Here is a 14,335-nt window from a genome sequence, read left to right on the forward strand (position 1 = left end):
ACACGCAATCTTGCGCTTTTGCTTTTACCCAGTCTTCCAGCCCGCGGCTGGACACTTACCGAAGCCGCTGCGAGACACGAGACGATTTCCGGTCGGGCGCCGGTGATGCCCAGGGATCTGGCGCAAAGGTGACTGATCGCGACCCGTCGACAGAGCCCAACCGGCCTGTCGACCTGCCGACAACAGCCACCGTCCGCGACACGCCCTCGTCGATCGAGGCAATGACAACGTGCGGATGCGGGCCGCGCCGCCGCCGGCTGGTGCGCGTCAGCTCGACGTCAATGTCAACGACGCCACCCCCGTCAACGACGCCCGAGGTGGTGCTCACGTTGGCGCCGCCATGCCCGGTCGCCTCCCACGCCAGCGGCGTGTCGCCCATGTTGAAGCACCGAATCGCTCCGCCCGGCGCCACTTGCGATGACGAGACCGCCAAGTACGACTCGACTGCATCGCCGCGGAGCGCAAGTCGCACCTCGCGTCCGCCGCTGTGGATGATGAGCGTCCCACTCTGTGCTCCGAGCTCGCCCGGTCGGTACACAACCGGGAGCCGGACGTACGACCGCGGTGCGACGCGAATCTTGGCGTGCGTTGGCCGGATGGAGAACACTCCGCCTTCGCCACCTGCCACCGCCACCTGCACCACTCGCTCACTCGCGGCGCCATTGCAGATCGTTGCCTTGGCCATCCGCAGCGAGCCTACCAGCGTGGGCGGAAAGACCAGGCCGTTCTCCTCCACATACACCTGCCCGTCGACGGGCGCTAGCCCAGTTCCGGAGAGGTACACCGTTAGCGTCTGACCCTCGCCACCGCCCACGTGCCCGTACACCCGCAGCGTCGCTGCTACCGCGTGATCGCCCTCGTCTGCGGGAGCGAACACGACCGGGATGCTAAGCGCCGACTGCGGCGCTACTGTCCCGTGGTTGAGCCCAAACGAGAACGGACCAAGCCGATCCTCGCTCTCCACCGAAAAAGCCACCCGCACCGCGTTGGGGTTGCTCAACACAACTTGCGCATGGGATGGGCTTGACCCGCTCGCAGCCGCAAACGTCACCATTCGCGGAGCCACTTCGACAGGCCGCGCACCGCTGGCATCGTGCCCGCCCGGCGCCTGCATCGTCTGTAGCTGCGTCGCCGGACCCGAGCCAAGACTCATGCTCGCTGCAGTCGAGTTCGTAGGCTTGGGCGGATGCTCCCGCACCCGCGGCGCCCGCGGCGCCACGCGCACGCTGCACAGCACTTCGTCCGCGCCGGCAACCACAAGTACCTGGTTGATGACCTCCTCCTCCACATCGGCCACCGCACGCACCACAACCTCGCGGGTCTCTCCCGGCGCCACCACCCCCGACCGCGGATCGACAGAGAGCACGTACGGCGTTCGCGACGTGAGCTCAGTCAGATGTGGAACGGCCCGGAACGTCAGCGGCGCACTGCCAGTGTTGCTCACCCCCAGCGGCTGCGCAAATAGGTTGGTCTTGTCAAGCGCCAGCCGCGTCGGTGCCACAGCCAGGACGCCGACGCGGTCCGCTTCCGGCGCAGGCGTCGGCAGAGGCGCAGGGCGAGGGCCAGACTCTCGCATCGTCGCGGCACTGCTGCTGCCAGGTACACGCGCACGAGCTTGGCGACCTTGCGGCCGTTCTGCCGGCTTTTGGCTTCCTTGGCGCCCCATGAGCACCACCGACGAGCCCTCAAGGTGCGAATCGAACGAGGCCTCGTCGAAAAAGTCCTCCTCTGGCCATCCCAACTCCGGCAGCGTTGACGCCGGCGCTGCACCGTCAAACTTGCCGTCAAATAGGTCACCCGGGCTGCGACGCCGGGTCCGAGCTGCGTTGCGCAGCATTCGCGCGAGCTCGTCTCCAGCATGGACGCCGATGACAAGCGAGAACGGACCGTTACTGGCGCTGTTGGCGCCAGAGCCACTCGCAACAGGGTCGATGACAAGTGTGAACCGTGCCGTCGCGCCAGGCTGGACCACCACACCCTGCGACGCTGGCAGGATCCGGAGGCGCCGCGCCAGTCCAAGCGTCGACGCCGGCGCCGAGAGGGCCACAAACCCGCTTCGGTCGCCGCTGTTGGTCACGTGCAGAGTCCGCACGCTCGGGTCGTCGTGCGCAACGAGCCCAAAGTCGAGTTCCTTTGCCGAGACCCGGAGCCGTGCTAGCCCGCCGTAGCCGAGCAGCGGGAGCGATAGCACCCGTTCGCCGTCCAGAGTAGTCACAAGCAGCTGGGCCTTGTCCCGCCGCAGCGGTCGCACGTGCTCTGGACGATACAGCATCTGAAGCCGGGTTGTGCCTGGTGGCAGCCGGACTGCACTTAGGCTCGGCTCCACAAACGAGAACGGCGAGTCATCCGGGACGATGGCCACGTGAACAAGCACCGGCCCTCCTCCGCGGTTGGTGAGGCCAACTGCGAGTTGAGCCACGTCGCCACGCGCCACGCCGCCGAAAGACGCCACCGGCGACTCGGCGCTTACAGCCGCAGTCGCCACAGCCACGTCTTCCACCAGCGACGCTTGCTTGGCCTTTCCAACTACCGCCAGCCCCAGCTCCAGCCTTGGGCCCGCCTCGGCCTTGTCGCCACCTGTACTCTCGACAGGGGTGTCAGCGGGCTTTGTGACGTGCGGGCTCGCGGCGGAGCGTGACGCCTGAGCCTCTTCACGTCCAAGCGTGGCGGTGAGTGGAGTAAAAGGGGGACGATTAGCGGCGCGAGGAGCGGTGAGGGCGGCACCAATGACGCTGGCAGAGAGCGCAATGTGGTGCACGTCTTTGCCTGCCTTGAGCAGAAGGACCGACTCAAGCGCCGACGATGGCGTGAGATCCTGAGCTCGGAAGGTGACCGAGACCGGCACAACCGAGGCCGGCGGGAGGACAACAGATGCAGGTGCAACTGTAAAGTGACGCGCATTCTGCGGTGAGAGCGCTAACACCAGCGGTAGGTTGCCCGAGTTGCGGAGCGGGAGCTGGAGAGTGTGCGCCGCCGCCGGCGCGCAATCAAACTCGAGCACGGTCGCCGACTTTGGAATCTGGAGCCGAGAGTACCCAATCCGGGCCCGGAGCGGGAGTGGCGGCAGCCCACTCATCCGCAGCAGCGCGTCGTACAGGATCGGCACCGGCCCCTGCTCACTGACATCGGTGTCGGCGAGGAGCGCGATGCGGACTCGGGCCGAGTTCCCCGGCGCGAGCTCGCGGCCTTCGAGGACAACCGCCTCGAATGCTGGCGCCTCACCGGACGGCGTTGAGATGACGGGAACCAGCGAGACGTTTGTCGACCCCGTGTTGGTCACAACCAGGAACCGCTCAAAAGGCTGCGGCGTGGTCGTCAGATCGACGTCGCCAAATGAGATACCGCCAGCAGGCTCAAAAGCAAGCGACGGTGGCGCCGGCGGAGGCGCCGCAGGCCCAGGACCAGCGCTTGTTTCTGCGCGAAGGGAGCGAGATGGAGACAGCTTTCGCTGCGACCAGGTACCCGAGCTGGCGAGCTCTGACGAAGAGAGCATGCGGGAGTTGGCTTGCGGGACGCTGCTACTGATCTTGCTCTGCATTTCCTCGGCATCAAGGTCAACCAGCACACGCTCGCGGCCAGAGGTGACATGCAGCCGGAGGACGACGCCTGTCTCGACGTTGGCGACCAGAAGCTCGGCGGCGCAGACTCCGTCCGCGCGCTCGGTGGCGGCCAACGTCACACTTACCGTGTCACCGGGCGCAATCGAAACGTACGACGGCTGGACAACAAAGAGACTCGGTTCTGAGACTGAGAGCGCAACCTGGGTGACGCTCTGGGAGCTGTTGGTGATGGCAACCTTGTTGGCCGACGAAGGCCTGTCAAGCTGGAGGCTCTCGTACACGTTGCGGTCGAGAGCGATCGGAAGTGCCGGCACCACCGAAGCCTGCAGGAAGACATGCAGCGGTGCGTTTCCGGAACATGCCACAATGAGTGTGGCCGAGTAGAGGGTCGGAATGTCGACAGCCTCGGGCGCCACAAACAAGAGCACGATGTCGGTGTCGACAAAGACAAAGGCAAATGCGTCCTTGTCCGCGCCGGCGAGCGTGACCGAGAGCGTACCACGTTGTGGGTCGATGACTGTGTTGGTTGTGGCGAGATAGTGCATTGTGCACGCGCCAGCTGGCAGCGTGCCAAACGAGATGACCGAGGCCAGGCCGGGCGATGGATTCCCCGAGTGCGGCGCCGGCGACATGGTCGGCGAGAGAGCGACAGCAAAGTCTGGACGTGGGTGTGGCGGCGTCGAGGCGTGTAGCGAAGCGTCAAGCGTGCCCATCGGGCCCGAGCGCCCGCGAAAGTACGATGACGGCGAGATCGACGACTCGGCTGCCTGCTGGGGCGAGTCGTCAAACAAGTCCGAGTCGAAGGCCGGCACCGTCGAGCTCCGTGACGCCGCGTGCATGGCAAACGCGGCCTCAGCCTCGTCAAAGAGCGCTTGCGACGCCGGCACAAACGCTGTGCTGTCGTCGACGTCAGCCGCGCCGCTGGTGCGAGGACTAAACGAGACGGAATCATCGACGGATGCCGAGAATGGGCGAAGCGCGGGCGAGTGTTGTGGGCTGGGATGCGGCGGAGACTCGGCATGGGTTAGAGGCTCGGGCTGGGGCGGGGTGGACGCGGAGGACGCAGTCTGGGGCGAAGGCTGCGGCGGTGGCTGTGGCTGCGGCGCAGCCTCGGCCCGTGACAGCGCCAGCTCACGCTCGCGCAGCGCCAGTTCGCGCTCGCGCAGCTCGAGATCGCGGGTACGGCGTTCGAGATTGTCGGCGGCGGAGACGGTGGCCGCATCGTATGCGTGGACACTCGTGACTGATGCGCCCGGGTGTGGTGGGCGATCGGCCGGGCCAAGGCTCGCCTCGCCGCCGTCAAAGAGAGCAAATGTGTCATGTGTGGCGTCATGCGCAGCGTCGTAGACGGGCTCGTGCGTGGTGTCGGCGGGGAGGAGTGACGGCGGGGCGGGCGGCTTGGGCAGGCGGGCAAACTCTGCGCCTGCGCCGGCAGCACGGCCCGCCGCGTACTTTGCGACCAGCGGCGGTGTGGCCGGCAGCGGCACAGGAGCTGCGGCCGCCGAGCGCAGCAGCGGAGTAGCCAGCGGCGACGAGGGCGCCAGTGGCTCCATGAGGAACTTGTACGAGTCGCGGAAGAACTGTGTGTTCATGGACGATGGGGTGGCCGAGTCCATGGCCTCCACGCCTCCCGTGTCACTTGGCGCGCTACCTGCGGGATGTGGCGGGTGGAGCGGCTGTGGTGGTACGGACGTGCCTGGCCGTGCCTGTGCGCTGCGCCGTGCCTTGGGTGCGACGGGTGCCAGCAGCAGCGGGAGTGGCTGCTCTACCACAGTGGCCACTGGCCATTGGCCGCCGTTTGTGGCGCCAACCACCACCGCCACTGGCGGCCAGGTGTCGCCGATCGATCACTGGCACAGCAGGCTGATCTGATCACACCAGCCCGGGGGGGAGGGCACGGCCACGGCTACCACACTCCGCACCCTTCCCCCCCCCCCCCACCCCCCCCCCCCCTCCACCCTCACCCTCCACCCGCTTTGTACAGCCACAACACACTGCAGAACCTGCTCCTGTATGTCGACAGCAGCCGCAGCAGCCGCAGCAACGCCGGTGGCCACACCGTCGCCGCGACGGAGTCGGCAACCACCGCCTTTTTCAACGCCTCTGCGGACACCGTCGCGAGCAAGCAGTCGTAGCACGCCAGGTAGGGGCACGCCAGGTAGGGGCACGCCAGGTAGGGGCACGCCAGGTAGGGGCACGCCAGGTAGGGGCACGCCGGGTAGGGGCACGCCTGGGCCCCGGACCTCGCCGCGTCAGCCGGACCTGGGTGGCACGCCGCAGGGTCAGCATGCCGGTGCGACGGCATCGGCGTCGTTGGAGGCGTACATGGAGCTGCCGTACGCCATGCGGGTTCAGGGCTCGATCGGGCGATCGACGTTCCTGGCGACGCACACACTGGCACCCGGAGGCGAGAGCTACCAGCCGGCAGCGTACACCACCGATCTGGCAGACTCGTCGCCGTACGTGTACGTGCGGGGTGACAAGGTCGGGCCGCGGCGGGCTGGCCCACGGCCGGGCTCGTCGTCGCGAGCAAGGGTCCTGTCAAAGGCCGGGTCGGTTAGCAGCTCGCCGTCTGCCCGTGTCGACCGCAAGACAGGCCACGGCAACGCGGTGACGCGGATGCGGCGCAAGATTGCGGAGGAGCGTGTCCGCGAGCGGATGGCGGTCTCGCACACCCGCGAGAGAATGGAGGACCGCGCGGCGCGGCTGGCGAGAGTCAAGGCGCGGGTGGCGGCAGCGGCTCCGGCGTCGCCGGCCTCCCGAGCCTCCCGCTCGCGGTCGCACACGCCCGACCGCTCGTCGCCGCGGTCGGGTCGGTCGCACGCCTCGCCACACACTCCGACCGAGGACGAGCGCGCTGGCCACGTGCTCGCGCAAATGCGGATGCGGCGGCGCGAGCTTGAGGCTGCCAAGCGTGCGCAGCGCAACTCGCGCAAGGCTGAACGTGAGGCGCTCATCCGCACGCTGTACAAGCAGAAGCGACGGGCTGACATTCGGCGGAGGCTCAACACGCCGCGGTCGTACATGGAGAGTCACCGTGGCGGCGTCGACCCCATTGCCGACGAGCTTGCTCGGCTCGCCGAGCGCATGGAGGCTGACGACGAGGACCTTGAGGCCGAGGCTGCCGAAACGATCGCGCCTCCGCCGGCCTCGTTCAAGGCCCTCCACTTTCAGGCCGACGCCACGGGCCGGATCACTGTCACGCCGTACGAGGACTTTGAGGATGAGCTGCTCGACCTCGACAACATTGACTCGATTCCTGACGCCACGTACCACACCGGCGATGACCTCTCGCTCCTCTCCGAGATGGACGACGGCGAGTTTGACTCGGATGAGATCCTCGGCTTGCTCGAGGCCGACGACCCCGCCGGTCGACCGGGCGCGGGTCCCGACACGCCCGCCGGCGCGCGCCCACGGTTTGTGCCCGCCACCGAGGTTCGCAAGCGCCAGGGCAGCACGGCGGTGGCAGAGCTTGCGTTGCTGCCGTGGCGCGAAGCGTTTGAGGACGACTTGGTTTGGATGGCGAACCACCCGCCGCAGCCGAAGCGCGTCGTCGACCTCCTCGATGCCGCCGGCTGCGTCCTTGGGCTCGGCAACGGCGCCGGCCTGTTGGCTGATCCCGAGGCCGGCGCCGCCGCTGTGGCGCGGCTGCTGGACCTCCCGCACTCGGTTGACTTTGTAGCCATGGAGGCCATCCAGGACTTTATCGACAACCCCTACTACGTCGAGTACTCTTTCCGCGACGATCCACCGACCGCTGGCTTCCTCTGTGGCGTTCTGCGGGCGCTCGACAAGTTCTACGTCCCCGCGCCACGGTCGTCGCTCGACGCGTTGGCGCTCGCCTCGCTGCCGCCAGCCGATCAAGACATGGCGACGGCGGCGGCGGCCAACGAAGGCGACAATGTGGCGAGCGCGGCGGTGAGCCGACTCGTCGACGACCTTGGCCACTACGAGTGGATCAAGGCGTACGACCCGGTCTACCGCGCGCCTTACTACGTCCACGCCTCATCTCACATGGCATCGTGGGCGCCGCCGCCCGAGTCAGACTCGGTCTGCGAGCTGCACGTCTTCCCGGAGCGCTCCGTCGCCCGGGCCCCGCCACCGACCGAGCAAGCGGTTGTCGTCCAGGTCACGGTCCTTGAGGCACAGGAGCTGGAGCAGACGACCGCGTACGGCTCGTGCTCGGCATTTGTGGCGGTCGAAGTCGATGGGGTGAAGAACGTGGCGACGACCGCGGTCGTGCACGACTCGGTCGACCCGGTGTTCAAGGAGACGTTTGAGTTTGGCCCATTCGAGCCCTCCGCCTCTGCCGCCATCCGCTTTACCGCGCGGCAGGCCGAGCCTGGCGTGGCACCGGGTGCATCGGTTGTTCTCTTTGAGGCCTCGCTCACCCTGGCAGACGTGCTCGACAAGACCGTGGTCTGGCTCCGCAACGACATCGACGGCGTGGCCGGTGTCCTCGCCGTCGTCGCCCAGCGAGTCGACGCGTCGGCCGCCAAGGTAGAAGCGGCGCAATTGCCCGCCGAGTCGGACGTGGACGGCTCGATCAGACTCGGCGAGCTCGAAGTTGACGATGCCGAGCTCGATGCCGCGCTTGCTGATGTGGAGCTGGAGTCTGGCGACGACGGGCTGGCAGATGCAGATCTCGGGCTCGACGACCTGGTGCTCGACGACGACGAGCTGGGCCCTACTGCGCCGCTCGGGCTTGACGACATCGACTCGGACGACATTGACCTCGGCCTGGACGATGTGGTGCTTGACGACGACGACATCGGGCTTGGCGACGAAGACCTGGGGCTTGATGATGTCGTGCTGGACGACGACGATCTTATGGACGGCGGCGCCGGCGTTGACATCGACTTTCAGCTCTCATCCGAGTCTGCGCCGCCGCTCGGCATTTCAGCCTCGGACTCACCAGCGTCCAAGGCGGGCGTGGTTGGAGGGCAAGGCGGGAACGACCAGTTTGAGCTCTCTGACGACTGATCCTTGTGTTATCATATGCCCGACGTGGTGGAGACGGTGGTGCGAAAGGTAAACTGGAGTGACTCGTCCAGCGCGCCGTACCGCGCCGGCAGAGTCAGCGTGTGAAAGGTCGACGACATGAGCGAGAGCAGAGGCTTAAACTCGAGGACCTTGTGATTGTGCCGCCAGGAGAAGGTGCCCAGCACCCGGCGGGTTCCGCCAAACAGCCGAAAGCCCGACTCGATGTGCCTGGCGACAGCTTTGCGCGAATGCGAAAAGGTACAGCTGAGCCAGACGGTTGGCTCAACGTCGGTGGCGTCGGGCAAAGGGTATGTCTTGACCACCGACGCCACCGTCACGCCGTCGGGCATCGGCGGCAGAGATGACGCCGACGACAAGCTCGAGATAGACTCGGTGGAGAGCTTCCGCTCGAGCTGCGGCCGACGCGACCATTCGCGGACCGAGGCAGCGGCACGGCTGCTCCCATTCCCGCGGCCGCGGCCTTGTGTGCGGCTGCGACTCCATACGCGGTCACGGCCGCGGCTGCTATGACCGGGCGGCAGCGGCGGCAGCGACGTCTGCTGCTGGCCGGGGCGCCAGGTTGGTGCGGGTGCTGCTTTTGCTCCGACAACCGGGGCGCGTTGTAGCATAGGCCCGCGCTTCCTCTGCGGCTCGGGCTCATCGGGCTCGTCGTCGTTCTCGCCGGCAGCGACGGCGTGGATGCGAGTCCAAATAGGTCCGTGGTCGGGGCCAGCCCTGGGCGCATTGATCTTGCGGAGGTACGGCAAGGTTGGACCTTGGGAGGCGACAGCCGACTCGGCCGATTCGCTTTCCACGGGCTCGGCAAAGCGTGCGGTCTTTGTCCGACCGGCCTGAGGGCCAGGCTTGGACGACGGCGAGTGAGGGCGAGAGCTGGAGCTACCATCAGAGCTGGAGTCGTAAACCGGCGGCGCAGCGGCAGGCGACGCTGCGATGGCACCGGCAGTCGCTTCAGCCCGCGCCCAGATCGAGTTTTGCTTGGTCGCCATGGCCTCACGGAGCCGCTCTCGCGGCAGAGGGCCTGTTGGCTCGGACGGCGGGGTGGTAAGACGCGGGTGCGGCAGCCGGAGGGAGCGCGACGATGTGATGGGCTGCACAGCCTTTGGCTGTGGGCGGTTGTGCGCCGGCGAGGAGCGAGTTGAGCCACGCGAACGTGGTGGCGGCGATGATGACGAGGATGACGAAGAGGCCGAGAGCGAACGGGGACGAGGCCGTCTGAGGCGCGGCCCATCACTGCCTGCGTCCCCCTCTGTGGCGTTTTCAGAGCCAGCAGAGAGTGGGGTGGTAGCTCGGAGCATGATGCGCTCCCACACCGGGCCCCGGGTCAGCGAGCCGGGAACCGGATGCCCTCCGAGCTTGGCCAGGTATGGGAGGGCTGGTGGCGAGGCCGAGCCGTCGTCGACGGTGGATGCCAGCGACTTGGAGTCCGAGTCATCGTCAGGAGAGCGCGGTCTGCGGCGGGCAGCGAGCCGGGCCTCGCGGGCCTCCTTCGTCCGACGTGCCGATTCTTCGCGTGCCAGCCTCGCGCGCTCCTGACGGGCAATTCGCAGACGACGCTCCTGCTCACGGCGGGCGCTGCCATCAACAGCCGCGGTGGCGGGAGCAGGCGAGCCACGGCCGTGGCCGCGGGGTGGGGCGGCTGCTGGCGGCTGCTGGTCGCGGGGAGCAATGGCGCGAGCAGCGCGGGCCCAGATGCCGACCCCACCATCTGGAGGCGGCGATGGGCTCTCGCGAGAGCGGCGACGAGAGCGGGAACCGGTGCGGCGTTGATGCTTGCGCTGGTGCTGTGGCGGCGGTGATGGCGACAGCGGTGGCGATGGTGATGGCGATGGTGATGGTGATGGCGATGGTGATGGCGGAGGCGAAGGCGATGGCGGAGGCGAAGGCTGCGGCGGCGGTGATGCCGGCGGAGGTGGTGGCGAGGGCGACCGAGGCGGAGATGGAGAGGGGGGCGGAGATGGAGAGGGAGGCGGAGAGGGAGAGGGGGGCGGAGACGGAGAGGGAGAGTGAGGCTGTGGTGGCAGGACAGGCGGCTCGTCTCCAGGCGGGCGCACCTTGCGCTTGACTGGGTAAGCCAGTCGCCTGCGCTGTCGTCGCATAGGTGTGTGAAGTGGAGTGTGTGTTTGAGTGTGTGAGTGTGTGGTGGAGGGGAGGGAGGGGGATGGGTGAGTGTGTCAGGAGGAGGGAGGACAGTGACATGAACTCGAGCATGAACCATGTTTGAAGGTCTGTGGTCCGTTGGTCCGTTCGTTGGTCCGTTCGTTGGTCCGTTCGTTGGTTCGTTCGTTGGTTCGTTCGTTGGTTCGTTCGTTGGTCCGTTCGTTGGTTCGTTCGTTGATTGGCGGCCAGTGGCTTGGGGAGGGGGGAGGAGAGGAGCGGGGCGGGGCGGGCCAGGCTGGTCGGATCAAGGGCACTTGTCGCCAGCCTACTGGGTAGGAAGTGAGCTTGCGGAGGACAGAAAGAACAGAGCAGGTGAAGGAGTGCGGTAGGCAGACATGGGTACTGTCAAGAAGCGGAAGAAGAAGTCTGTGACCCGCAAGAGGGTCCGCACCTCGGTAAAGTCCTCGTCGGCGCCAGCAACGTCGGAAGCGAGTAGGAAGCGCCGCCGCCGGAAGCGGGCCACGGGCTACGACGGGTCGGATGTCGGCACAGAGGCCACTGCAGATGCCTCGAGCACGGGTGCTGCCACCGGAGCCTCGCGCTCGCGCCGCAAGAAGAAGAAGAAGCGCTCGGCGCGCTCGGGCCGGGACCGCAGCGAGGCAACGGACGGCGGTGAGGCGAGCACCAAGTCCCGCAAGAGGGTCAAGAAGCGGACTCGCAAGTCGTCCAAGGGAGGCGATGATGATGCTGATGGCGAGGAGACCGAGGTGAGCACCAAGTCTCGCAAGAGGGTCAAGAAGCGGACTCGCAAGTCGTCCAAGGGAGGCGATGATGATGCTGATGGCGAGGAGACCGAGGTGAGCACCAAGTCTCGCAAGAGGGTCAAGAAGCGGACTCGCAAGTCGTCCAAGGGAGGCGATGATGATGCTGATGGCGAGGAGACCGAGGTGAGCACCAAGTCTCGCAAGAGGGTCAAAAAGGTCAAGAAGGTCAAAAAACGGACTCGCAAGGCGTCCAAGGACAGCGTCGGGGACGATGATGATGGCGAGGAGACAGATGCCAGCTCAAAGCCGCGCAAAAAGGTCAAGAAGCGGACCCACAAGTCGTCGTCCAAGGTCGTGACCGGAAAGGGCAAGCGGCGCAAGGTCAAAAAATCGTCCAAGACTGAGGTGGAAGCAACTGAGGCCGAAGACGGGACGATGACAAAGGTGAAGAAGCGGACCAAGAAGCGGAGCCGCAAACGTGTCGATAGAAGCAAGAAGACCAAGACCAAGAAGAAGAAGAAGGGCTCGAAGGACCGAGTGACGTTCAAGGACGACTACGGTTCCGAGACCGAGCCGTCTGCCTACGGCTACGGCGGCGCCGACTCGGATGCCTACGGCGATGACGAGTACGTGTACGGCGCCAAGTACGACGAGTCGAGCTCGCCGCGCAGTAGCACGTCGCACAAGATGAAGAAGACGAAGAAGCGGAGCAAGAAGCGGAGCAAGAAGCGGAGCAAGAAGCGGAGCAAGAAGAGGCAGGCCGACAGCGCTGCCTCGGGCGCAACAGGAATTCGCAAGAAGAAGAAGAAGAAAAAGACGAGCAAAAGACGAAGCGGCGCAAGCAGGAGAGCTCGCCACAGGTCTCCGAGCCAGACTCGGAGTACCATCTCTCGGACGAGCTGTCAGACTCTGCCCTGTTTGGCGACTTTGCGTCCATCCGTGGCAAGACCGGAATCTACGACGATGATACTGCCTTGTACAACGGCGACTCGTCGTCGTCGTCGTCGTCGTCGTCATCGTCGTCTTCGTCAACCCGGACCTCGTCGTCAGTCTTTTCCGACCGGCGCGCACTTCGTCCACAGACCGCGCCTACGTCTCGGACCGTGGTCGTCACCGACCCGTACGGCGGCTACGATGTGTACGATGGCGTCGGCGGCTACGGCTACGATGGCTATGACCACGACTACGGCCGCCTCGTCCACGGCATGGACGACCTTGCCACCCAGCTCAACGAGATCGGGCACGCGCTCAAGAAGTCCAAGAAGTCCAAGCACAAGTCCAAGCACAAGTCCAAGCACAAGTCCAAGTCCAAGCACAAGCACAAGCACAAGGGAAAGTCCAAGAAGGGCAAGTCCAAAAAGGGCAAGGGCAAGGGTAAGGGCAAGGGCAAGGGCAAGGGCAAGGGCAAGGGCAAGGGCAAGGGCAAGGGCAAGGGCAAGGGCAAGGGCAAGGATAAGGGCAAGGGCAAGGGTAAGGGTGCTGTGTCGTCGTCGAACGCAAGCTCGACGGCATCTGACAGATCCGACGACAGCGATGATTCGTCGAGCAGTGCGCAGGGCAAGACCAAGGGCAAGAAGACCAAGGGCAAGAAGACCAAGGGCAAGAAGAAGACCAAGGGCAAGAAGACCAAGCGCTAGCCATCACACTCTGTCGTCATTTCTCCTACCGTCGCCTGCGTAAAACTATGGTACCACCACCACTATCCTACGTTTACACTTCATCTTCTTCAACAGCACTTCTTCTTGGACGGCCCGGCACCATAAGGGTCGGGCTCGTCGGCGGCGATGAGGATGGGTCCGGAGCCTCGACCGGACGGCGGCGGGGCCCCGCCGCGGCGGCCGCGGCCCCGGGTACCGGAAGATGCACTCGCAGCGTCGACTGATTCGAGCATGCGCTTGGTGAGATCAAGAAAGACTTCCTTGACGTTGCGGTCGGCCTTGGCCGAGGTGTGGATGTGCGAAGCGCCGACCGACGCAGCGTAGCGATCGGCCTCGGCCTCGTCGACCTGGCGCGAGCGCTCGAGGTCAGACTTGTTAGCAGCAATGGTGAGGACAACGTCCTTGCCAAGCATGGTGCGGAGCTCCTTGACCCAGTTCTTGACCTTGAGGAACGACTCGGTGTCGGTGATGTCGTAGACAAGAAGCGCGCCGTTGGCGTCGCGGTAGTAGATTGGCCCGAGCGCGTGGAACCGCTCCTGCCCGGCGGTGTCCCAGATGGCGAGCTTGACCCGCTTGCCGCCGATGTTGAGCCGCTTCTCCTGGAACGACGCCTGCAACGTGGTCTTGTGATCGGGGACAAAGGCGTTGCGGGTGTACCTGTTGATGAGCGAGGTCTTGCCGACGCAGCCCTCGCCGAGGAGCACAACCTTGAAGCTGCTTTCTGCAGCCATGGTCTCTGTCACACGCAAGCCGGTTCGGATACGGGTGTGGGTGGATGGGAATGTGGGGGGTGGGAGGGCTTGAGAAGGGGGCTCTTCTGCTGCCGTCTGCTGATGTCTGTCGGCTTGGTCTGCTGCCTCGGCCTGGTTTTTTGCCTTGCGACCGCTCCACGGGGGAGTCTACACGCCTTGTTGCACGCCACACGCCAACGACACGCCCGACCTGTGTGCCTGCCTTGTCTGCCTTGTCTGCTACAACCGTTGCGCCGAACAGTACGGCACTCAAGTCTTGCCCCTTCCCGCCGCCGCCCCCTCCTTGCCGCCGTCCCCAGACCCACCGCCCGCCCCTGCCCGCCACCCCCTTCCGGCCGCTGCCCGTCCAATTCCGAACGTCACACGACGGCCACCGACCGGCCACCGGCAGCCCCTCCACCCCCTGCCCAGCTCGACCTGGCTTCTACGCCCACCTCTGGGAAACCTGTGGCATGATCATGTGCTACCCACAGCTCCAGCTCCTCAATCCCCCCCCCCCC

At 66.0% G+C, this 14,335-nt stretch overlaps 5 protein-coding genes across 5 annotated transcripts; 2 read left to right on the forward strand and 3 right to left on the reverse strand.

Annotated features, from left to right (window-relative positions):
• Positions 1 to 8: 8 nt before the first annotated feature.
• Positions 9 to 5,865, reverse strand: AMSG_05256 (uncharacterized protein; the record flags this gene model as incomplete). The annotated part of the gene is made up of 2 exons (XM_013902521.1): positions 9 to 5,198; positions 5,582 to 5,865. 2 exons carry the CDS (start codon positions 5,863 to 5,865, stop codon positions 56 to 58), a joined length of 5,427 nt encoding a protein of 1,808 aa, XP_013757975.1. The 3' UTR covers positions 9 to 55.
• A 38-nt stretch (positions 5,866 to 5,903) lies between these two features.
• On the forward strand, positions 5,904 to 8,527 carry AMSG_05257 (uncharacterized protein; the record flags this gene model as incomplete). Its single annotated transcript, XM_013902522.1, has 2 exons — positions 5,904 to 8,479; positions 8,509 to 8,527. 2 exons carry the CDS (start codon positions 5,904 to 5,906, stop codon positions 8,525 to 8,527), a joined length of 2,595 nt encoding a protein of 864 aa, XP_013757976.1.
• Positions 8,446 to 9,550, reverse strand: AMSG_05258 (uncharacterized protein; the record flags this gene model as incomplete). Its single annotated transcript, XM_013902523.1, has 2 exons — positions 8,446 to 9,024; positions 9,445 to 9,550. The coding sequence occupies 2 exons, from the start codon at positions 9,548 to 9,550 to the stop codon at positions 8,555 to 8,557; spliced, it is 576 nt and encodes a 191-aa protein (XP_013757977.1). The 3' UTR covers positions 8,446 to 8,554.
• Positions 9,551 to 10,938: 1,388 nt separating this feature from the next.
• AMSG_05259 (uncharacterized protein) lies at positions 10,939 to 13,075 on the forward strand. The gene is made up of 2 exons (XM_013902524.1): positions 10,939 to 12,305; positions 12,332 to 13,075. Exons 1-2 carry the CDS (start codon positions 11,057 to 11,059, stop codon positions 13,060 to 13,062), a joined length of 1,980 nt encoding a protein of 659 aa, XP_013757978.1. The 5' UTR covers positions 10,939 to 11,056; the 3' UTR covers positions 13,063 to 13,075.
• Positions 13,076 to 13,151: 76 nt separating this feature from the next.
• On the reverse strand, positions 13,152 to 13,814 carry AMSG_05260 (Rab21; the record flags this gene model as incomplete). The annotated part of the gene is made up of 1 exon (XM_013902525.1): positions 13,152 to 13,814. The coding sequence occupies one exon, from the start codon at positions 13,812 to 13,814 to the stop codon at positions 13,152 to 13,154; it is 663 nt and encodes a 220-aa protein (XP_013757979.1).
• Positions 13,815 to 14,335: the final 521 nt, after the last annotated feature.

Source organism: Thecamonas trahens (genome assembly GCF_000142905.1).
Source record: "Thecamonas trahens ATCC 50062 unplaced genomic scaffold supercont1.22, whole genome shotgun sequence".
Taxonomy (NCBI): Eukaryota; order Apusomonadida; family Apusomonadidae; genus Thecamonas; species Thecamonas trahens.

Bases quoted from the DNA above. Each gene is read 5' to 3' on its own strand.
- AMSG_05259 (XM_013902524.1), top strand. From the start codon at position 11,057: ATGGGTACTGTCAAGAAGCGGAAGAAGAAGTCTGTGACCCGCAAGAGG. The intron at 12,306-12,331 runs GTACCATCTCTC...ACGAGCTGTCAG, and splicing joins GTCTCCGAGCCAGACTCGGA to ACTCTGCCCTGTTTGGCGAC.